This window comes from Balaenoptera musculus, chromosome 12 (genome assembly GCF_009873245.2).
Source record: "Balaenoptera musculus isolate JJ_BM4_2016_0621 chromosome 12, mBalMus1.pri.v3, whole genome shotgun sequence".
NCBI classification, from domain to species: domain Eukaryota; kingdom Metazoa; phylum Chordata; class Mammalia; order Artiodactyla; family Balaenopteridae; genus Balaenoptera; species Balaenoptera musculus.
The window spans coordinates 32,114,248-32,140,507 of NC_045796.1; the positions used below are offsets into that span (position 1 = coordinate 32,114,248).

General features: G+C 37.5%; 1 protein-coding gene across 8 annotated transcripts in view; it reads right to left on the reverse strand.

The window, feature by feature from the left end:
- Positions 1–2,418: 2,418 nt before the first annotated feature.
- Positions 2,419–26,260, reverse strand: part of AKAP7 (A-kinase anchoring protein 7) — a 138,972-nt gene continuing 115,130 nt past the window's right edge. For 4 of the 8 annotated variants that reach the window (XM_036872178.1, XM_036872181.1, XM_036872182.1 and 1 more), the window contains one exon: positions 2,419–3,560. In XM_036872178.1, coding sequence (XP_036728073.1) covers positions 3,355–3,560 — 206 coding nt within the window. In that variant the 3' untranslated portion in view covers positions 2,419–3,354. Of the gene's footprint in view, positions 4,442–26,260 lie in introns of all 8 variants that reach the window. The other 4 variants (XM_036872186.1, XM_036872183.1, XM_036872180.1 and 1 more) reach the window with 3 other exon arrangements.

Below are 26,260 nucleotides of genomic sequence, written 5' to 3' on the forward strand. Positions count from 1 at the left end.
TGTTAAGAATGTGTACTGCCATCAAACTCACGTAGGGACTTGGAAACTTTTTTTTAAAGTACACTGGGTTTATTTATTTTTTATATGACTAGCTGGAAAACCTGTTATTCAGGAAGGCACCCACAATTTATTCAATGATAAAACTGTTATTTGAAAGTGATGAAAATAATGGATGATGATAGGTTATCCATTCATCAATTTAGGTTTGGAGATACTATAGGTTTATTTTCTTTGATTATATAATGAAATAAATTCTTAATTTGTTACATAATCTGATAGCTAGTTTATGAACTGATGATCAAGTATAGAGGTGCAAACATACCTTATTAGTCTTATGTCTGAAATAACATCTAGAGTGTGAAGTCAAAACTACTGTAATTACCTCCCTACGGGAACATCTGGCTGCTGGGATGACCAGGTAGAAGCACATTTGGGATTTTGGAGTGAATAGTTTGAATCTTAAGTATGTTCTAGATAGAAATCCAGTACATCTCAAAGGCTTATAGTTAGTTTAGACTGAAAAGTAGGTTAATACAATAACGATCTAGGATGCTATAAATGGGACCAAGTTCAAAGCTGGCAGAATCTTGCCCTGCTGTTGAAAATGTTACTTTTTTGACATCCCTTAAAATATTCATATAGGATCTACTATTTTACCAGTGACTGAAAATGTTGGAATCTGGTTATACATGTAAATACGTGTCACTAGGTTTCCCTATGTGACGTCGACAGAGCCTTCTAGAATTCTGAGTCTCTTGTAGACAACAGATGCACTAGAGCAGCCCAGTCAAGAAGGCCCCAAACATGGGTAGCTGTCCCGGCCATGGCATCCGCAGGACTAGCATCGAAGTATAGTCACAAAGAGTCTAGGGTCCTTGGAAATCACCTGGCCAAATCACCTGGCACCACACTGTTTCAATACAAAAAAGTGAATTGGTTTGTTCAGAATCATCGTCAGTGGTGGGCCCAGGTCCCCCTCCTGGACCAAACCAATGCTCTCTCACCAACCACACAGCCTCCCTGTCAGACACTAGCCTACATAACATACTATACCAACTTAGGACAACGTAGTCTGTCTATGTGACCCAACGAGCAATTATTCTATGACTTTGACTAATGGGGAAAAAGTCATTTCATATATTTCTGATCCCAAACTTTGATTTTTGCAAATTAATGTTTTAATTAGATTTTTTAAATGGAAACAAGAAGATTTATCTTACTGTACACTTTCCATTGTCTTTGTAAACCTGCTTAAATGAAGATTTCACTGATAAAAACTGGAATCTTTAATCCCTAAATTAAATATCTGGGTTTTTTTTTTTCCAGTTCCGTCATATCAGCTGACCACTCTCCTACGTTCATAGAACTTCAGGGCTGCAAGGGAGCTGGTTTAGTCAAAAGAAAGTGACTTTCCCTTTGTTCCACATCCTTAACTTGTGAAATGATTTGTACTCGGTGGAGAGAGGAACTGCCGCATTGTGGAAAGAGCGTGGCTTTGAAGTAGAATAGACGCAAGTTTAAATTTAGCCCTACCTTTTATTAGCTTTATAAATCGCCATTTAACCACTTAGAGCCCCAGTTTCCTAGTTTCCTAATCTCTAAAACAGAACCAGTAACTTCCTAACAGGGTCACTGAAGGGAAGAAATGTAATAATGTGCCAAAATCACCTCGCTCACAGCCAGGTATTTAACAAATGGGAGGTATGATTCTTAAGTAAAAGAACAGTGGGGCATGTAACCCCAGATTGCAAAAAGGATACTTTTTTAAGCCTTTCAAATTGTTGGGAAGGGTTGGAGTAGCTCCTTCAGGATAAAGAGATTTATAGATGTATGTTAAGAAGTGCTATTTTTCCTGAAATATTGTTAACTTAGGTTCTGGGAGGAGCCCTGGGTTGTAGTTCAGGTCCTGTGCCCTAGCAGCAGAATGGCCTTGGATATGGCACTTGATCTCCTTAGGACTGTTTCCTCACTTAAAAGACAAGGCAAGCCCCCAAATATCTTTGCTTCCCACTTCGAGGGTTGACTTAAGGAAGCCATCTACAAACAGTAAAGCCCTCCGCCCCCAGGAGGGACTCCTGGTAAGCAGCTCCCAGGTCTTTGCATCTGGATGGACCCTCTCTCTTCATCTCTGCTACTGACATCACTTCAGTGACCCACTGTTAGCAGTTTATGAGATGCTATTGAGATTTTCTTTGCCTTCAATGTTCTGTTGTTAATCCTCTGTGAAGCTGACTGATTTGAAGAGCTTTAAAAGTCTCAGGTTAAAGGTGCTCTGCCAGCTGTGCTATCTTAGCATGAAGGACAAAAACGTAAAAGTTAAGAAACACTAAACTATCAGAGCGCCTGTTTCTGACTTCACTATATTCACAAAGATCCAACAGCTTCTAAGAGTGAGACAAAAAAATAAAGAAAGGCAACAAGGGAAAACAATACATTTATTAACAGGCATGAAAATGCATAAACTCACTTATAAATAAATGTAGTATAATTTACCCAGTGAAAAAATAGCTAAAATCCATGAGTAAACTGGATTTTTATCTTTGAAATGATTACATATTTGATCTCTAATAATTTCCCCCTCCATCATGATCTCTTAGTAGCAGCAATTTTACATTGACTATAGAAAAAGCTGTTACCAGTGATTATCGTATGGGAGGGAAACTTTTCAAGAATTTTCTTTAAAAATGAACCAGTGCAAACAAATTCAGATTATGAGGGATACAGTAAGACCGGGGGCTTATCTTCAGAAAAGTAGAAAATAAAAAATCCCAAACATTCCTTAAGAAATGAAAAAGCAAATTACATTTTGATCACTGAAAAATAACACATATGGACATTATAAAACATTCTTAACCAGTGACTGCAATAATTACATTTATAAATGTTCATTCAAGTACTAGTGATCAAAAAACATTCAAAGTCTCATTAAAAGTAACACTAGGCATAGATACATGTGAACAATGCTTCTTTTGATTTAACAACAAAAATCATGTCAACAGGAGACAAGTTACCCTTAAAATACTGTATTTTTTTTTTTTTGTCTGTAAATGATTTTCCACAGTCTGTATATTTTATTTGTGAGGACCCAACGAACATCTCACAATGGCTAATTAAGAAGTCCTTTCTATAAAATGAATCTCAGTATTATAGAGATAAACATTCTAAAACACAAGTTTAGCTTAAAAATAACAGTGCAGAATCAGTTTTCTTTTGTAAGAAATTGTTAACTCCTTACCAATGTTGGTTTGCTGTTGTGCAGACTCTATCAGAACACTTCTGTGGTATTTACCAAAGAGCTATTTAATGAGCTGAAAAGATTTCATAAACTCTGGTACCACGATAGCAATGTAGAGCTTAAGTCAAAATTGCGCTGAAATCAACATCATTTCCTTCATTACTGTTGTTAATGAATCTTCCTTCAAAAAGCTCCCTCCTAATTTTGGCCTGAGTCTCAGGCTTTAATAAAAGTTCCTTTATCTGTTTCACTTTGGACTGCAGACCCATCCTCTCTCGACGCAAAGCTTCATTAATTAAGTCCCGGATTCCAATAGGTTTCTGGCCTATGGAAAAAAAATTATATAATACATTTTACATACAAATGCCAATGAAAAACATTAAATATGGCACACTGACTTATCAAAAGAGGGTTAAAAAGAAACCTTTAAAATGCTGCCCACATTTTATAGAAAAGGTTGCATTTCACCAAAAATATATCATTTACATGAAACAAACTTACTGTAAATAAAGATCACTGCATAAGCGACAGCACACATAGGACAAACATGAAACATTATGGACTAGCTATATGGATAATAATTTCAACAGTGATCATTTTAATCATAGCACTTGTTAGCTCTGTGTGTGTTTTGGCCTCAGATAAAGTAGTCAAATGCCCTGCTAAGCAATATAAATGGCAGTATTCCATTTATGGCAAGGCCCCTTCCATGGCCTTTGAATCCACGAGGCATCACGCAAAATCCTCTCTCCCACAGCCTCGGCTGAGGGCAAGTAAAACCTGGGCCATTCTTCCTTCATAAATTAATTTCCTCTGATAGTCCCAGCACTCCATTTCTCTTCTGTTGTGTTTCAGGAATGCAAACACATCGATCATGAAAGTATTAGGCAATCTCCACAGATTGGACAAGAGACACTTAAATAGCACAACGCAAATTAGTCCATTGACTCGGCAGAGGGGAGCAGGGATGCTTCTCACGGAGCGGCGGGGGCCTGCCTGCCTTCGGGTCTCATTTCCTGTTGTTGTCACTGTCAGTGCCATTCCTATCAGCCTCTTCAGTTTTCACAGAGCTCCCATCCCCTGGCTTGTTTTTGTTCTGTGTTTCTTCCAGATACTGCTGGACAGCCTTGAGCACCGCATTCTCCACCAGCCTCTTACTGAGCCTTACCAGTTCAGCATCCTCGGGCTCACCTCCATTCTTATCACCTACATTCCACAATAGAGAAGATAGGTCACTGAGATCATATTGCCATAGAAACTCAGCATGCAGGGGCCAGCTAGTTCAGTTAGTTACAAAGAGCAAGTGTCCTTCAGTCTGGTAAACTGGATCTATAAATCCAAGAATACTGGCTTGGCCTTTCATTTGGTATTTGCAGAAGCAGGAGACTGCCTGTCCCTGAAGACTTCAGGCTGAAAAGCAGTTCATTAGCCCCAATCTAAAAATATTCGACCTAGCAATGCTGGAAGTTCCCCATTTCTACATGGGATTTTTGTTTTTCTCTCATCCAAAAGTGATTACTACTACTGAAGTCCACATACCCACCACCTGGAGCCTCAGACATGTGAAATCACCAACAAGATGTATTTGCTTCTACTTTGCCACTACCAAACGTCAGGTAATTGAGATTTCCTAATCAACTAGCCACATAGGATCAGTAATTTTATAACCCTTGGCCTGGATGGTTGTTAACAAAGTCTCAGCCCTCCCATGAAGACAAAAGCAATTACTACTGCTAGGAAATGGTTAAAATAAGCTTGTAAAACTAATATTCTTTTTAATTTCAGAGCTATCACTGCAATTTAAGAAATAGGAAACTCTTCGAGGAAGAGTTAGGATTATGACAGTAAATTACTAGATGTTAGTATTTCATGGCCATTTTGCTTCCCTGCTAGTGATGATCAAGGTTAAATTATCCTTTCATTTTTCTGTAAAAGGGCTGGTTGTCATCTGTTCAAATGCTGCACATTTCCCATTCATTCTCTTTCTTGTCTCCCTTAACTGAGGGAAAAAAACTAGGGGGCTCGTCTCTCATGCCCAGTCAGTCCTTCATCTCCTTCCACTGAGCTATGGATCCAGGAAGGCAGATGACTGGAAGCAAAGACATCTGAGCACCTAAATATATTAAGTAAATGCTAACAGATCTCAAGGGAGTGATAGACAGCATTACAATAATAGTAGGGGATTTTAATACTCTACTTTCAACAATGGATAGATCATCCAGACAGAACATCAATAAGAAAACATTGGATTTGAACTATACTTGAGGCCAAATGGACCTAAGAGACATATAAAGAACATTCCATCCAACAGCACCAGAATACACATTCTTCTCAAGCATATACGGAACATTTTCCAGGATAGATTATATATTAGGTCACAAAACAAGTCTTAGCAAATTTTTAAAAACTGAAATCATACCAAGTATCTTTTTCTGACCACAATGGTATGAAACCAGACATCAATAACAAGAGGAAAACTGGAAAATTCACAAACATATAGAAATTAAACAAATACTCATGAACAACCAATGAGCCAAAGATGAAATCAGAAGGGAAATTAAAAACATATATCTTGAAACAAACAAAAATGGGAACACAACATACCAAAGCTTATGATCCAGCAAAAGTAGTGTTAAAAGGGAAGTTTATAGAAATAAATGTCTGCACTAAGAAAAAAGAATGATCTCAAGTAACCAACCCGAACTTGGGACTTCCCTGGTGGTCCAGTGGTAAAGAATCTGCCTTTCAATGCAGGGGACGTGGGTTAGATCCCTGGTCAGGGAACTAAGATCCCACATGCCACGGGGCAACTAAGCCCACGCGCCACACTGCAGAGCTTGCGTGCCTCAACTAGAGAGCCTGTGTGCTGCAAACTACAGAGCCCAAGCATTCTGGAACCCACACGCCACAACTACAGAGCCCACGCACCCTGGAGCCTATGCGTCACAACTAGAGAAGAGAAAACCTGTACACCACAACTAAAGAGAAGGCCACAGGCCACAGCGAAGAGCCCACGTGCCACAATGAAAGATCCTGCATGCCTCAACGAAGATCCCGCATGCCACAACTAAGACCCAACACAGCCAAAAATAAATAATAAATAACTCTTAAAATAAAAACCTAACTTGACATCTCAAGAAACTAAAATATAAGAACTAAGCCCAAAGTTAGCAGAAGGAAGGACATAAAAATCAGAGCAGAAATAAATGAAATAGAAAATAGAAAAACAGTAGAAAAGATCAATGAAAATAAGGGTTGTTTTTTTTGAAAAGATAAAACAAAAACAACAGACGTTTAGCTAGACTTACCAAGATAAAGAGAGAACTCAAACAAAATTATAAAGAAAGAGGAGACATTACAACTGATACCATAGAAATAAATATCATAAGAGACTACTGTGAACAATTATAGGCCACTAATCAGACAACCCAGAAGAAATGGATAAATTCCTAGAAGCGTACAACCTTCACGTCTGACTCATGAGGAAACAGACAATCTGAACAGACCAATAACAAATTTAAGATTAAATCAGTAATCAAAAACCTCTAACAAATAAAAGCTCAAGACAGTATGGCTAATATTTGCAAATCACATATCTGATAAAGGGTTCATATTCAAAATATATAAGGAACTCATACAACTCAATAGCAAAAACACAAAAAATCCTATTTAAAAATGGGCAGAGAACTTGAATAAACATTTTTCCAAAGAAGACATGCAAATGGCCAACAAGTACATGGAAAGGTGTTCAAATCACTCATCATCAGGGAATGCAAATCAAAACCACAATCAGGTATCACTTCACACATGTTAGAATGGCTATTATGAAAAAAAACAAGAAATAACAAATGCTGGTGAGGATGTAGAGAAAAGGGAACCCTTGTGCACTATTGGTAGGAATGTAAATTGGTGCAGTCACTATGGAAAACAGTATGACGATTCCTCAAAAAAATTAAAAATACAATTACCATGTGATCCAGCAATCCCACTTCCGGGCATATATCTGAAGAAGATGAAATCACTATCTCAAAGAGATATCTGTGCTCCCCTGTTCACTACAACATATTTCACAATAGCCAAGACATGGAAACAACCTAAGTGTCCATCAATGGTTGAATGGATAAAGAAAATGTGGTGTATATATATACAATGAAATATTATTCAGCCATTAAAAAGAAAGAAATCCTGCCATTTGTGACATGGATAAACCTTGAGGGCATTATGCTAAGCGAAATAAGTCAGAAAAAGTCAAATACTGTATGATCTCACTTACATATGGAATCTAAAAACACTGAACATATAGAAACAGGAGAATGGAGGTTGCCAGGAACTGAGGGGGATAGGCCCGGAAAATATGTTGGTCAAGGGAACACACTTTCAGATATAAGATGAATAAGTTCTGGGGCTCTAACGTACAGCATGGTGACTACAGTTAACAATACTGGATCCTATACTTGAAAGTTGCTATGAGAGTGGAGTTTTAATGTTCTCAGCATAACAACAAAATTATAATTATGTGAAGTGAAGGATATGTTAACTAATTTTATTGTAGCAAACATTTCACAATATATAAACGTATCAAGTCATCACCACTGTACACCTTAAATTTATATAATGTTATATGTCAATTATATCTCAGTAAAGCTGGAAAAAAAGAAGTAATTAGAACGCTCACACATTAAACATCAGCTCAGTTTTGGAATATCACCCATGACCTCCAGAAGCCAAAAGCCCAATGCCGCACTTACGACCTCAGGTCTGGGACAGGCAGACACAGAGGGTGTGAACAGGAAGATGGACATTATTTTCTAACCTCCCATGTAACAGGGATTGGAATACAAAAGCATACATGCCAAGGGTGAGAACTGGCTCCTAACCCCCCTTCTGAGCCCCACCACTTCTCCTTAACACATGTCCGAGGCCAATTATGCTTATAACCATCATTCCTAGCAACATCCAAGCAGAAGAGGGATGGGTTAAAGGCCCATCTGGACACGCTACAGTGGGAGGCCTTAGCAACTGCTCTCCCCTCAAAAGTGACAATATGGTACTCCAGGCCCATGACCAAAAGTCCTGGATAGTAAGCTTTAACTCAGTGATCTCTATATAGAATTTACTAAACTAAATATGTCAAGATATTGTTAAAAGAAAGATAAAGAAATTCATTACTAATACCATACTTGGGAGCAAGTTTAGACTATTTTTATTAGTAAGAATGAATGAGTATATTGCCTAATATTTAAAGAATTCTATTAATCTTACAACACAGTGTTTATACTGTATAGATGTACCTCCAGATGTGTTACCTGGAACTATTTTATAGTGGCTCTTCAAATTTAAGAGGGAAAATCAAACTTCACATGAAGAAATACTTCTTAAGTACCCTTCAATACACTGTAAACGACTCTCTACATCTGCCACCCTATTTGTGCTCTGCATCTAGGCCAGAGATTGCATTCTTGCAGCTCTTCCTGACCCCAGTCAGCTTTAAGATAACATCACTCATCATATTACTGATACATCACCAGTAAGATAATAGGGTTGGATTTGAGTCTAATCATTACTCAGTCTCCAAGAAGCATATCAGGTCAAAAAGTGTGTGCTTCAGTGATTTCTCTCAGTACACAATAAAGTGTCCCATTACTTCAAACATTAAGAAATTTAAAACACAAAAATCTTCCCACAAAAAGTTAATTTTCCCTTCTGACTTTCATATTTCTGTTTATGCTTTTACTATTAACCAAGACAACCAAGCTCAAAACAAGATTATTACCATCTTTAACTCCTTCCTTTCCCTACTCAACCCACTTCATCACCAAGTCCTATCCATGTGCCCTTCACAATTTCTCCCCTCTTCAATGCATCTAGTATAACACCTCTGGATTAATATTTCTAAAACATCCCTTTTACTCTCCATTGTCTCTACAGGAAAATTTAAACTTGCCTTCCAAGGCTTTCCAAAATTTACCTTTGGTGATCACCTACTACTGTCGCACTTCCACTGTCAGCTGCCAGCATCTCCTCAGGAACCTCTTCACTATTCCTTATTTCTAGGCAGTCCTTCTCTCTCACCAACTAAACTCCCATCTACTCCATGAAGCCTTCCTTGACTAACCCAGACAGAAGGGATGAGCTTCCACTGGATTACTATAACTCTGATTACACGTATAGTACATGGTTGCTTGGTCATTCATTCAACAAGGGTGCATGGAGGACGTACTATATACCTGGCTATTTTAGCCTACGGTGATACAGCAGAGAACAAAGCTAAGTCCTGCTGGTTTTCCTTTTTTAATTTCTTTACAAATTATGAGCATTACTTATCAATGTATTTATTCACCAACTACTGATTCAGTATCTGCTCTGCTAAAGACACATCTTGAGTGCAGAAACCATGTCCTAGTCTTCTCGGTTATCTCCTGCTCTGCTACTCCATGGCACGGCAATAAGAGCTCAATAACTATTTAGCTCAAGGGAACTGTGGACTAAAAGTCCTTGCAGGCAGCAGCAACACTTTTTAAATGTTCCTATTTTCCTATAAGGATAGCACACCATGGCCAGAAATTTAAGTTTAATATTAAATTTCAATTGAGAACAGAGAATTCCAGAATAATCCAAATATCCATGTGAAAAATCTCCATCTACTCACTCTGCTTGATGAACCTGGTCAGTATGCCAAAATATCCAGCCTATGGGTCAAATATTAACTATCTACAATAACAAACTAATTAACCAATCAACAAAAAATAAATTTATAAATGAATCTTCCAGATCTGTCCTGGATTCTTGCCCCACCTATGATTTCCACAAAGCATCCTCAGACTATCAACATTGGCCCAGGGAAAAGCCTATTGGAAGGCTCGTCACAGAGCCCTGCGAGAACGCAGCAATTCAAGAAATGCATATCTTCGTTCCAGTGAGACTTTTTGTGTTCCCACTTTCAGTAGACTTAATTCAGCTTGATTGAAAGAGGCATTTTAAGATTAAAGTATTTTTCTTTTGACCACTACTTGAATAAAGTCATCTGTCTCCCACAGTGACCTCTAAGATAAATGGCTGCATTCATTTTACCTGAAGCCTAGTTAACAATGGCAGTTCAATGTGTCACCGCAAGGTACATGATTTATCATTAGATATTCCAACAAAAGTACACACAAAAAATATTCCCAGTGGGGGGAATCTAAAAAGAAATGATACAAATGAACTCATTTACAAAACAGAAATAGACTCAGAGACTTAGAGAAGGAACTTGGGGTTACCAGGGAGGAAGGGCTGGGGGAAGGGACAGTTAGGGAGTTTGGGATTCACAAGTACACACTGCTATATTTAAGATGGATAACCAGCAAGGACCTACTGTACAGCACAGGGAACTCTGCTCAATGTTATGTGGCAGCTTGGATGGGAGGGGAGTTTGGGGGAGGATGGATACATGTATATGTATGGCTGAGTTGCTTTGCTGTGCACTTGAAACGATCACAACATTGATAATTGGCTATACCTCAGTACAAAATAAAAAGTTTTAAAAAATAAAATAAAATGTCTGCATTTTTTATGTTAAAAAAATGTTCCCAATGTATGCGGCACCCTCTCGACAAAAATATTCTTTCTTGGTCTACCAAGGTTACTTACTATCATACCTATTTAAAATGACAGATTAATCTTTCTCTTTGACACTGTTTTATTAGAAATCCCCCGCCAGAATATTTTTAATCAATTTCTTAGGAGAATACTAAAAATATAAAAGAAAGGTAATGAGAAATGCTATCAAGTCCACCAAACATAGTAGTGTCCCTAAAAGAACAGACTTAAGAAACTTTTCAACAAATTTGAAGGAAGCAATTCCACTCTCTGTAAGAGTTGTAACATCATTAATCCACGGTATGTACCCAAGATTCAGCTTTTATTTATATTACCTGAGATCGCTGATACCAAGCCAGCACATAGATAAAATTTATATCTCTGATTATAAAAAAGAAAATAAGTGACCTCCTTTGTGGTAGCAAGAATATGTGCTACCTACTGGGATAATTTAAGGTCAACATTAATGTGGGTCAGCTGTTTTTATGTGTGAGCTGACCCAATAATTGCTTAATTGATATCACATGAAGGGCTCCAGAAACCATTACCACCCTCCACCCAATGCCAATATCTAGGTGCCTATTTGTCCTGACAAGAATAAATCATATTAATAGTTTTTAAAAGAGAACCAAAAAAAATCTTCATTACAATGCCATGTAAGATCTAAGAGAAAGAGTGCAAACACATTAAAAGTTCTCATTTGTCCCAATCAAAATCCCAGCAAATTATTTTGTGAATAGCAACAAACTGATTCTGAAGCTTACATGGAAAGGCAAAAATAAACATTATAACCAACACAATATTGCAGGAGAACAACAAAGGCAGAGGACTGACACTACCCAACTTCAAGACTAACTATAAAGCTACAGTAATCAAGGCAGTGTGGTATTGACAAAAGAATAGACAAAGACATCAGTGAAAGAGAACAGAGAGCCCAAAAATAGACCCAGACAAGTGTAATCAATGTGATCTTTGAAAAATGAGCAAAAGCAATACAATGGAGCAAAGACAGTCTCTTCAACAAATAGTGCTGGAACAACTGGACATCCACATGCAAAAAAATAAATCTAGACACAGACCTGAAACTCTTCACAAAAATTAACTCACAATGGATCATAGACCTAAATGTAAAAAGCAAAATTATAAAACTTCTAGAAGAAAACACAAGAGAAAAGCTAGATGACCTTGGGGATGGCAGTGACTTTTTAGATACAACACCAAAGGCATAATCTATGAAAGAAATAATTGATAAGTTGAACTTCACTAAAATTAAAACCTTCTGCTCTGTGAAAGACAATGTCAAGAGAATAAGAAGACAAGCCAGAGTCTGGGAGAAAACATTTGCAAAAGACACATCTGATAAAGGACTGTTATCCAAAATATACAAAGAACTCTAAAAGCTCAACAGCAAGAAGACAGACAATCTGGTTAAAAATGGGCCAAACAGGTACATGAACATATGCTCAACATCACTAATCATCAGGGAACTACAAATCAACACCACAATAAGATATCACCTCACACCTGACAGAATGGCTATTATCAAAGAAACCAAGAGATAACAAGTGTTGGAAAGGATGTGGATAAAAGGGAATCCTTGTTGCTGGGAATGTGCATAGGTGCAGCCACTATGGAAAACAGTATGGAGCTTCTGCAAAAATTTAAAAACTGAACTACCATGTGATCCAACAATTCCACTTCTGGGTATTTATCCAAAGGAAAAAAACCATTAACTCAAAGAGATTATATGCACTCCCATATTCAAGGCAGCATTATTTACAATAGCCAAGATAAGGAAACAACCCAAGTGTCCATCAATGGATGAATGAAGAAAGAAACTGTGGTACATACATACAGTGGAATATTATTCAGCCATAAAAAAGAATGAAATCTTGCCACTTGTGACAACACGGATGGACCTAGAGGGCATTATGCTAAGTAAAATAAGTCAGACAGATAAAGACAAATACTGTATGATATTACTTATATGTGGAATTTTAAAAAAACCTAAACCCATAGATACAGAAAACAGATTAGCAGTTGCCAGAGGCAGGGGGCTGGGGGTAGGTGAAATGGGTTAAGGGAGTCAAAAGGCATAAACTTCCAGCTATAAATAAGTCATGGGCATGTAATGTACTGCCTGGCAATTATAGTTAACAATACTATACTGCACATTTGAAAGTTGCTGAGACAGTAAATCATAGAAGTTCTCATCATGAGAAAAACAATCCTGTAACAATGTGTGGTGATGTATGTTAATTAGACTTATTGTGGTGATCATTTTGCAATATATACAAATATCAAATCATTATGCTGCCTAACTGAAACTAATATAATGTTATATGTCAATTATACCTCAATTTATAGAAATGAGCTGACGACCTTCATAAATACCTCATCAAAGATATACAGATGGCAAATAAGCATATGAAGAAAGGCTCCACATCATATGTCATCAGGAAAATGTAAATTAAAACAATGATATATCATTATACAACTATTAGAATGGCAAAAACTGGAGCACTGACAACACCAAATGTTGGTGAGAATGTGGAGCAACAGGAACTCCCATTCATTGCTGATGGGAAAACGAAATAGTATGGCCACTTTGGAAGACAGTTTGGCAGTCTTACAAAGCTAAACATATTCTTACCATATGATCCAGCAATCATGCTCCTTGGTATTTACCCAAAAGAGCTGAAAACTTATGTCCACACAGAAACCCGCAGAGGGATGTTATAGCACTCTTACTCATAATTGCCAAAACTTGGAAACAACCCAGACAGCCTTCATTAGGTGAAGAGATAAACTGTGGTACATCCAGATTATGCAATATTATTCAGGGCTAAAATAAAATGAGTTATCAAGCCATGAAAAGACATGAAAGAACCTTAAATGCGTATTACTAAATGAAAGAAGACAATCTGAAATGGCTACCTACTGTATGATTCTAACTACGTAACATTCTAGAAAAGGCAAAACTATGGAGACAATAAAAACATCAGTGGTTGCCAGGGGTTGGGAGAGGGGAGAAAGGGATGAATAGGTGGAGCACAGAGTACTTTTAAGGCAGTGAAAATACTCTGTATGATACCATAGTGATGGGTATGTGTCATTACACATTTGTCCAAACCCACAGAATGTACAGCACCAAGAGTGAACTGTAATGTAAACTATGGACTTTGGGTGATTACAGTGTGTCCACATAGGTTTATCAATTGTTAACAAATGTACTGCTCTGGTGAGGGATGCTGATAATGGGGGATGTTATGCATGTGTAAGGGTAGAGGGTACATGGGAGATCTCTGTACCTTCCTCTCAATTTTGCTGTGAACCTGAAACTGATCTAAAAATAATAGTCTTAATTAGAAAAAAAAATATTCTCACTTACTGACATCCCAAGTATCAAAAAACTTGAGCTGGTATCTGAACCAAGGCTTCTTAAGCACCTTCCCATCACCTGCACAATTTCGCCCTTCTCATTCCTACAGCATAATGTATCCTCCTTAGAAGCAAAATCCTTTTTAGCTGAGCTTACGTTTTCTTTCACCTACACAGACTAAGAGAAACACTAAATATAGATCTACAGGCTATTCAGAAAGTTGAGGTGGCACGCTCAGCTTCCTTGCACACCACCTGCAACTCATCGGAGATGAGGGACAGGTCAAGAACTGCCCCCAAGTACACATTTAAACTGACACCGTCCCGGACACTTGTCTGCCAACACTGTGGAAAACAGAGTTGCTGTAAAGAAAGCTCCCCTCTTCTTGTCAAATACCAGAACTCTCCCCCACCCCCAACACACACACACCAGAAAATGTTAGAATTAAAACAGCAGAACCATATTTTAAATATTTTCTAGAATATAAAGTCCAAAGAGGAAAGAATCCTGCCTTTGTAAGTTTTATTCTTGATTTAGTAGCACAGAATAAATGTTTAAAATGATGATGTTTTATGCACAAAAGGACAACCCCCAGGGGTTCTGGAGAGCACTATACTCCAACACTCCACCCTCACCATTTTTAAATTGGAGGGGTAGGAGTTGATTGCAATTAGACTGAATATCAAAGGTAGCCTTGAGGGGAACCAAAGAGGAGATAAGGTCCAAAAGGCAGTGACCTGCAACCTCAGTGGGCAGAGGCATGACGCGGGTGGCCCCAGCCAAAGCTGTCATGAGGACTAAGGGTTCTGAGCCCCTTGAGTCTTTTGTTAACACAGCTGGTACCACCAGAGTCTTCCCTTCCCTCCACTGTTCCCCGAGTCACCGCCTGAAGCCAGCCCCCTCACACATCCCTGTAGGAACCTCCAAATCACATGGCTGAGGATGATTTCTATGACTGGTACCCTCAAGACTGCCCTTCATATGGTCATATCAGAGGTGGGACACGACATATGCCCCGGATGTTTGTAGGCCAAAAACAGTCTACCAAAGAACTCTTTCCAGACATACACAATAGCCTTTTAGATAGACTTCTCTGTTTCAGTCTGTAACATGAGTTTTCTGAGTTCACACTATGGTCCACATTGTTCTTTACACAATTTCTGCTGTCATGCTGTCATTTCTCATTGGAAACCTTGATGATGTGATAGAACTATCAGTGGTGATGTGGCAGAACTCCTAATATGTGTGCAAGGAGGGGAAAATATGATATACATATGACTTTGAAATCCAATTCTGCCATTTTCTATCTGCACAGGCTTGTTCACAATCTCTCCAAATTTAAATTTTCCATCAATGGGCCAGCTGCGAGGATAATACACCTTGCATGGCTGCTGTAAACGTAAGAGATAAGGTATGGAACATGGCACACATTGTGCCTGGAATGTAGCAGGCTATCAAAATAGGATAATCATTTTATTAGTACATTTTATACATCTGTTATGATTAAATCTGAGTTCAATTTAAGAAGAATGGTCTCAATACATACTAAATACCAATCATTAATTTACTCAAACACCTTATTAATAAGTGCTTACTACGTGCCATTACTAAGTATTTAACAAGAAATAAGATATAGTCTCTGACCACACAGAGGTCGGCCTAGGAGGATGACTAATAAACAATGATTGCAAAACAACGGGTGAAATGCTCTAACAGAACATGTGTTCTGGGTCCAATGGAGGTGGGAAAGGATAACAAGTTTAAGCTTCACAGAGAAGGTATGTCAGCTCAGTGAACAGGCATTTACAGGCACAGGGTAAGGGAAAGCAGAAAGGTTTTCCAGACGTAACAAAGGCATGGGTATGTGCACAGAAGATGGAAATGCACGATGCACTTGGGGAACTGGAGGTACTTCCATGGTGCTGGAATAAAGAGTTCAGAGTGCCATGGGTGGGGCAGGGATGGTGCAGGGAGAAGGCTACAGAGCAGGTAGGGATGAAGGGCCCTATGGACCATGTTATGGAGTCTAACTGCATTCTATAGGCAATAGGCAGCCACTGAGGATTTTAAGCATAGCATATTTTAGAAAACTCACTGTGATAGCCCACGTGGAATATAGAAGATGGACTAGAGGAGGCAAAATAGAGACAAGTTTTGCAATAGACAAAAAGAGAAACAATGAGGACCTGAACTGTGGTAAATGCAATAGGAAAGAAAGGGACACATTACAGAGAGAGTGAAAACACAGGAATACTGGCCATTGGGCCAATTATATCAGCAGAGGATGTTAAGGAAAGCAGAAGGGGAGTGCAAAACACACGTATATATAAAGAAATACATATAATATAATATACATATAAAGAAAAAATGGCCCAAATGTTTGACATGAAATAAAAACCATAACCCTAAAATCAAGAAGCTCAGAAAATATCAAGTATAAGAAATGTGAAGAAAATCACACCAAGGAACATGATGATCAAATTGCTGAAAACCAGTAACAAAAGAAAATCATAAAAGCAGCCAAAGGAAAAAGGATGCATTATACAGAGGAACAAAGACAAGACTGACAGCAGACTTATGCATGAGAAACAATGCAAACCAAAATACACTAGTACAACATCTTTACTAAAAGAAAAAGAAAAGGCAACTTAGAATTCTTCATCTGGACACATTACATTTTAAAAATGAGGATGACAGAAATATTTTTTTCAGACATATAAATGCTGAATTAATCCATCATCAGCCAACTAGCACTAGAAGAAATGTTAAAGGAAAAGTTAAGCAGCAGGAAAATGAGACTAGATGGAAATCTGGATCTATTCAAAGATGACAAGAGAACTAAAAACTGTACACATAGAGATGAAAATAAAAGACTTTCTCTCATTCTTAATCTCCTTAAAAGACAAATAACTGTTTTAAATGGGGTTTATAAAATACGTAGAAATAAAGTATATGGTAGCAACAGCACAAAGACTAAGGGAAAACGGAAATAATTGTCATAAGCTTCTTATGTTAAATGTGAAGTGGCATAATATTATTTGAAGCCACACCATCGTAAGTTAAGGATGTATATTTTGAAACCCTAGAGCAACCACTAAAGTAAAAATAAAAAAGAGGCATAACTAATAAACTAATAATGAACCTAAGATGAAATCCTAAAACTTCTTAATATAAAATAATGCAATAAAAGAGGAGAAAAGGGAAAAAAGAGCAGATGAGACAACTAGAAAACAAGCAAACTGGGTGATTTAAACTCACCCATATTGGGAGACTGGTTCAAGATGGCAGGGTAGAAGGACATACGCTAACTCCCTCTCGCAAGAGCACCAGAATCACAACTAACTGCTGAACAATCATCGACAGGAAGACACTGGAACTCACCAAAAAAGATACCCCACATCCAAAGACAAAGCAGAAGCCACGATGAGACGGTAGGAGGGGCGCAATCACAATAAAATCAAATCCCATAACCGCTGGGTGGGTGACTCACAAACCAGAGAACAATTATACCACAGAAGTCCACCCACTGGAGTGAAGGTTCTGAGCCCCACATAAGGCTTCCCAACCTGGGGGGTCCGGCAATGGGAGGAGGTATTCCCAGAGAATCAGACTTTGAAGGCTAGGGGATTTGATTGCAGGACTTCGACAGGACAGGGGGAAAGAGAGACTCCACTCTTGGAGGGCACACACAAAGTAGTGTGTGCATCAGGACCCAGGGGGAAGGAGCAGTAACCCCATAGGAGATTGAACCAGACCTACCTGCTAGTGTTGGAGGGTCTCCTGCAGAGGCAGGGGGTGGCTCTGTCTCACCGTGAGGACAAGGACACTGGCAGCAGAAGTTCTGGGAAGTACTCCTTGGTCTGAGCCCTCCCATAGTCCACCATTAGACCCACCAAGGACCCTGTGGGCTCCAGTGCTGGGTCACCTCAGGCCAAACAACCAACAGGGAGGGAACTCAGCCCCACCCATCAACAGGCAAGCAGATTAAAATTTTACTGAGCTCTGCCCACCAGAGCAACACCCAGTGCTACCCACCACCAGTCCCTCCCATCAGGAAGCTTGCACAAGCCTCTTAGACAGCCTCATCCACCAGAGGGCAGACAGCAGAAGCAAGAAGAACTACAATCCTGCAGCCTGTGGAACAAAAACCACATTCACAGAAAGATAGACAAAATGAAAAGGCAGAGGACTATGTACCAGATGAAGGAACAAGATAAAACCCCCAAAAAACAACTAAATGAAGTGGAGATTTGCAACCTTCCAGAAAAAGAATTCAGAATAATGATAGTGAAGACGATCCAGGACCTCAGAAAAAGAATGGAGGCAAAGATCAAGAAGATGCAAAAAATGTTTAACAAAGACACAGAATTAAAGAACAAACACCTAGAGAATTAAAGAACAAACAAACAGAGATGAACAATACAATAACTGAAATGAAAAATACACTAGAAGGAATAGCAGAATAACTGAGGCAGAAGAACAGATGAGCAAAATAACTGAGGCAGAAGAACGGTTAAGTGACCTGGAAAACAGAATGGTAGAACTCACTGCCACAGAACAGAATAAAGAAAAAAGAATGAAAAGAAATGAAGACAGCCTAAGAGACCTCTGGGACAACATTAAACACACTAACATTCACATTATAGGGGTCCCAGAAGGAGAAGAGAGAGAGAAAGGACCCAAGAAAATATTTGAAGAGATGATAGTCGAAAACTTCCCTAACATAGGAAAAGAAACAGCCACCCAAGTCCAGGAAGCACAGAGAGTGTTACAGGATAAACACAAGGAGAAAGATGCCAAGACACATAGTAATCAAATTGGCAAAAATTAAAGACAAAATTATTAAAGGGAAAAATGACAAATAACATACAAGGGAGCTCCCATAAGGTCAACAGCTGATTTCTCAGCAGAAACTACAAGCCACAAGGGAGTGGCACAATATATTTAAAGTGATGAAAGGAAAGAACCTACAACCAAGATTACTCTACCCTGCAAGGATCTCATTCAGATTCAATGGAGAAATCAAAAGCTTTATTGACAATCAAAAGCTAAGAGAATTCAGCACCACCAAACCAGCTCTACAACAAATGCTAAAGGTACTTCTCTAAGTGGGAAACACAAGAGAAGAAAAGGACCTAAAAAAACAAACCCAAAATAATTAAGAAAATGGTAATAGGAACATACATATCGATAATTACCTTAAATGTGAATGGATTAAATGCTCCAACCAAAAGACACAGGCTTGCTGAATGGATATAAAAACAAGACCCGTATATATGCTGTCTACAAGAGACCCACTTCAGACCTAGGCACACATACAGACTGAAAGTGAGGGGATGGAAAAAGATATTCCATGCAAATGGAAATCAAAGAAGCTGGAGCAGCAATACTCAGATCAGATAAAATAAACTTTAAAATAAAGAATGTTACAAGAGACAAGGAAGGACACTACATAATGATCAAGGGATCAATCTAAGAAGAAGATATAACAATTATAAATATATATGCAGCCAACATAGGAGCACCTCAATACACAAGGCAAATGCTAACATCTATAAAAGAGGAAATCAACAGTAACAGAATCATAGTGGGGGACTTTAACACCTCACATACACCAATGGACAGATCATCCAGACAGAAAATTAATAAGGAAACACAAGACTTAAATGACACAATAGGCCAGACAGATTTAACTGATATTTATAGGACATTCCATCCAAAAACAGCAGATTACACTTTCTTCTCAAATGCACACGGAACATTCTCCAGGATAGATCACATCTTGGGTCACAAATCAAACCTCGGTAAATTTAAGAAAACTGAAATCATATCAAGCATCTTTTCCAACCACAAGGCTATGAGATTAGAAATAAATTACAGGGAAAAAATGTAAAAATCACAAACATATGGAGGCTAAACAATAAGTTACTAAATAACCAAGAGATCTCTGAAGAAATCAAAGAGGAAGTCAAAAAATACCTAGAAACAAATGACAATGAAAACACAATGATCCAAAACCTATGGGATGCACCAAAAGCAGTTCTAAGAGGGAAGTTTACAGCAATACAATCCTACCTCAAGAAACAAGAAAAATCTCAAATAAACAATCTAACCTTACACCTAAAGGAACTAGAGAAAGAAGAAAAAACAAAACCCAAAGTTAGTAGAAGGAAAGAAATCATAAAGATCAGAGCAGAAATAAATGAAATAGAAACAAAGAAAACAATAGCAAAGATCAATAAAACTAAAAGCTGGTTCTTTGAGAAGGTAAACAAAATTGAGAAACCTTTAGCCAGACTCATCAAGAAAAAGAGGGAGAGGACTCAAATCAGTAAAATTAGAAAAGAAAAAGGAGAAGTTACCACAGACACCACAGAAATACAAAGCATCATAAGAGACTACTACAAGTAACTCTATCCAATCAAATGGACAACCTGGAAGAAATGGACAAATTCTCAGAAAGATATAACCTTCCAAGACTGAACCAGGAAGAAATAGAAAATATGAATAGACCAATCACAAGTAATTAAATTGAAACTGTGACTAAAAATCTTCCAACAAATAAAAGTCCAGGACCTGATGGTTTCACAGGTGAATTCTATCAAACATTTAGAGAAGAACTAACACCCATCCTTCTCAAACTCTTCCCCAAAATTGCAGAGGAAGGAACACCCCCAAACTCATTCTACAAGGCCACCATCACCCTGATACCAAAACCAGACAAAGATACTACAAAAAATGAAAATTACAGACCAATATCAGTGACGAACATAGATGCAAAAATCCTCAACAAAATACTCGCAAACAGAATCCAACAACCCATTAAAAGGATCATACACCATGATCAAGTGGGATTTATCCCAGGGCTGTAAGGATTCCTCAATATACGCAAATCAATCAATATGATACACGATATTAACAAACTGAAGAATAAAAACCGAATGATCATCTCAATAGATGCAGAAAAAGCTTCTGACAAAATTCGACACCCATTTATGATAAAAATTCTCCAGAAAGTGGGCATAGAGGGAACCTACATCAACATCATAAAGGCCATATATGACAAACCCACAGCAAACATCATTCTCAATGGTGAAAAACTGAAAGCATTTCCTCTAAGATCAGGAACAAGACAAGGATGTCCAATCTCGCCACTATTCTTCAACATAGTTTTGGAAGTCCTAGCCACAGCAATCAGAGAAGAAAAAGAAATAAAAGGAATACAAATTGGAAAAGAAGAAGTAAAACTGTCACTGTTTGCAGATGACATGATACTATATATAGATAATCCTAAAGATGCTACCAGAAAACTACTAGAGCTAATCAATGAATTTGGTAACGTTGCAGGGTACAAAATTAATGCACAGAAATCTCTTGCATTCCTATACACTAACAACGAAAGATCAGAAAGAGAAATTAAGGAAACAATCCCATTCACCACTGCAACAAAATGAATAAAATAACTAGGAATAAACCTAAGGAGGTAAAAGACCTGTACTCAGAAAACTATAAGACACTGATGAAAGAAATTAAAGATAATACAAACAGATGGAGAGATATACCATGTCCTTGAATTAGAAGACTCAATATTGTGAAAATGACTATACTACCCAAAGCAATCTACAATTCAGTGCAATCCCTATCAAATTACCAATGGCACTTTTTACAGAACTAGAACAAAAAATCTTAAAATTTGTATGGAGACACAAAAGACCCCGAATAGCCAAAGCAGTCTTGAGGGAAAAAAACGGAGCTGGAGGAATCAGACTCCCTGACTTCACACTATACTACAAAGCTACAGTAATCAAGACAATATGGTACTGGCACAAAAACAGAAATACAGATCAATGGAACAGGAGAGAAAGCCCAGAGATAAACCCACACACCTGTGGTCAACTAATCTATGACAAAGGAGGCAAGGATATACAATAGAGAAAAGACAGTCTCTTCAATAAGTGGTGCTGGGAAAACTGGACAGCTACATGTAAAAGAATGAAATTAGGACACTCCCTAACACCATACACGAAAATAATCTCAAAATGGATTAGAGACCTAAATGTAAGACCGGACACTATAAAACTCTTAGAGGAAAACATAGGAAGAACACTCTGACATAAATCACAGCATGATCTTTTTTGACCCACCTCCTAGAGTAATGGAAATAAAAACAAAAATAAACAAATCAGACCTAATGAAACTTCAAAGCTTTTGCACAGCAAATGAAACCATAAACAAGATGAAAAGACAACCCTCAGAATGCGAGAAAACATTTGCAAATGAATCAAAAGCCAAAGGATTAACCTCCAAAGTATATAAACAGCTCATGCAGCTCAATATTAAAAAAACAAACAACCCAATTAAAAAATAGGCAGAAGACCTAAATAGACATTTCTCCAAAGAAGCCATATAGATGGCCAAGAGGCACATGAAAAGCTGCTCAACAACACTAATTATTAGAGAAATGTAAATCAAAACTACAATGAGGTGTCACCTCACACCAGTCAGAATGGGCATCATCAGAAAATCTACAAAAAATAAATGCTGGAAAGAGTGTGGAGGAAAGGGAACCCTCTTCCACTGTTGGTGGGAATGTAAACTGATACAGCCACTATGGAGAACAGTATGGAGGTTCCTTAAAAAACTAAAAATAGAATTACCATATGACCCAGCAATCCCACTACTGGGTATATACTCAGAGAAAACCATAATTCAAAAAGATACACGCACCCCAATGTTCACTGCAGCACTATTTACAATAGCCAGGTCATGGAAACAACCTAAATGCCCATTGTCAGACGAATGTTTAAAGAAGATGTGGTACATATGTACAATGGAATATTACTCAGCCATAGAAAGGAACAAAATTGGGTCATTTGTAGAGACGTGGACAGACCTAGAGACTGTCATACAGAGTGAAGTAAGTCAGAAAGAGAAAAACAAATATCGTATATTAATGCATATATGTGGAATCTAGAAAAATGGTACAGATGAACCAGTTTGCAAGGCAGAAATAGAGACACAGATTTACAGAACAAACGTATGGACACTAAAGGTGGAAACCAGGGGGGTGAGGGGGGTGTTGATGGTGGTGGGATGAATTGGGAGATTAGGATTGACATATATACACTAATATGTATAAAATAGATAACTAATAAGAACCTGCTGTATAAAAAATAAATAAATAAAAAGAAAAAAGTTAACTCACCCATATTTATCATCATATAAAACATAAGATGCTCTAAATACTCCAATAAAAAGTCAGAGATTGTTAATTTGGATAAAAAACATGAATCAACAGTGATGTCAACAAAAAAATCCTTCAAATATAAAGACACAGAAAGGTTAAAGGTAAAAGGATGGAAGAGGATGTATCATGCTAACACTAATCAAAAGAAAACTAGAGAATCAATACCAGACAAAAGCAGGTTTTCAGGAAAAAAAATATTACCTGCCATAAAAAGGGACATTTTACAATTATAAGTGAGTCAGTTCATCAAGAGGATATAAAAATCCTAAATGTGTATGCACCTAATAATAAGAGCTTCAAAGTACCTGAAGCAAAAACCAATAAAACTGAAAGTGTAACAGATAATCCACAATTACAGTTTGAGATTTCAAGGCCACTTTTATAGTTGACAGAACAAGGAGAGAAAAATTCAATAAGAACATGTAAGACGTGAACACTAGTAACCAAAACCACCTAACTGATAATTATAGAACGCTCCACCCAACAACAGAAACACACACATTCTTTTTAGTGTACAGAAAACCTTTACAAAACGAGATCATATTCTGAGCCATAAAACAAGTCTCGGTAAATTTTAAATTATTACATTCATCCAGTGCATTGATTGAAGCACAATGGAGTCAAGTAAGAAATCAATAACAGAAAGATATTTTTCAAAGATAATCATTTTAACAGCATAACATGTGAAACAGTTAGGTACATTTCAACAAAATGTATGCAACACCTAAACACTAATAACTGCAAAATTTCCTAAAAGAAATTAAATAAGACCTGAATAGAGGTAATAAGCTATACTCATTGATCGAGAGACTCAATATTGTTCAGACGTCAATTCTCCATCAATTGCTCTATAAATGCAAAACTACAAAGTTTTGCAATCCAAACCTCACCAGGCCTTTTCATAGAAATTGTCAAGTTAATTCTAACATGCATATGAACATGTAAAGGAATTAAGACAGCTGAAACAATTTTTTAAAAAAGAACAAAGTTGGAAAACTTATACTACCTGATTTTTAAGACTCATATAAAGCCACAGAAATAGAGACAGTGTGGTATACCTATAAAGACAGACATATAGATCAATGAAACAAAACAAAATCCAGAAACAGACTTACAAACATATGGCCAACTGATTTTCAACAAAGGTACCAAGACAATTCAACACAGAGAGAATAATCTTTTCAAGAAATGGTGCTTAGGACAATGGTATGTATAAAAAAGAACCTCAACCCTTATCTCATACCATATATAAAAATGAACTCAAAGTGGATCATAGACCTGTTATAAGAGCTAAAATTATAAAGTGTTTAAGAAGAAAATATAGAACTTCTCAGTAACCTTGGATTAGGCAAAGATTCTTAAATAGGACATGAAAAGCACAATACATTCCCTAAAAAGGATAAATTGGACTTCATCAAAATGTAAAACTTTTGCTCTTCTTAAGATACTGTTAAGGCAAAAAAAGCAAACTACAGTCTGGGAGAAAATATTTGCAAAAATATATACATAATACATATAAAGAAAGTGTATCCAGAATTCAAAAATAACTCCAACAATTTAGTAAGACAAAATAAAATAAAATAAAATAAAAAACAGCCAAAAAGAATCAAAGCATTACTTCACAAATGATATACAGATGGCCAATAAACATGTGAAAAGATACTCAATATTATTAGCTGTCAGGGAAATGCAAATTAAAGTCACAATGAGATACTACTACTCATCCACTAAAATTAAAATTTAAAAGATAAACAGTATCAAGTGCCGGTGAGGATGTGAAGCAAGGGGAACTCCCGTTGCTGGTGGGAATGCAAAAATGGCATAGCTGGTTTGTAAAAAGTTTGGACATCTCTAATAAAAGTTTTTCTTATGAAAGTTGGCTATATTCTTACCACGTAACCCTGCAATCTCATTCCTAGCTAGAATTGAAAACAAGTGAAATGAAAGCATATGCTCACACGAAAACCCACACACGAATGTTTGCAGTTGCTTTATTCATAAATGCCCCAAACTAGAAACAACTGAAATACCTTCAACTGGTGAATGGCTCAATAAGCTGTGGTATATCCACCCAATGGAAGAGTACTCAGCCGTACAAAGGAATGAATACTGTCACGTGCAACAACACAGATGAATCTAAGGTGCGTTATGCTAAGTGAAAGAAGCCAGAGTCAAAAGGCTGCACACTGCGTGATCTCATCTTTCTGACATTCTGGGAAAGGCAAAACCATCAGTACTGAAACAGATCAGTGGGTGCCAGGGGCTGAGGATGAGGACAGGAGTTATAAAGGGGCATGAGAGCATATGAAGGATAATGGAACTGTTCCCAATTTTGACTGTGGTGGTGGTTATATGACTCTATGTGTTGATTAAAACTCATAGACCTGTACACACAAAAAAAGAGTGAATTTTCCTGTATGTAAATTATACCTCAATTAAAAAAATACTAATGAGAACAATTTCTTCCCCATGATGAGGAGCTATTGAGAGGTTTATCCAACACGTGGACTCGCTGAACGGACTGGCACCCTATCACTCTTTGCAATTAGCATGGTAGCTAGTAATAAGGATGACTTTCTCAGCTCCTCTCTCTGTTCTAAGATACACATCTCAACTGTGATATCTGCAATCTCTCCCAGCTGCAGGCCTCAGATTCTCAAGTGCTTTCCTTCTGAATCATATTTTTTCTCTTGTGCTCAACATCAAAATTTGAAAATAATTTCCAGTGAAAGAGACTGGGGTAGCTTCTGAGCATGAATAAAGCCAAATCATTTTAATTCTCCTCCTCAGTGCATCAGACACGTATCACTTGCTCCAA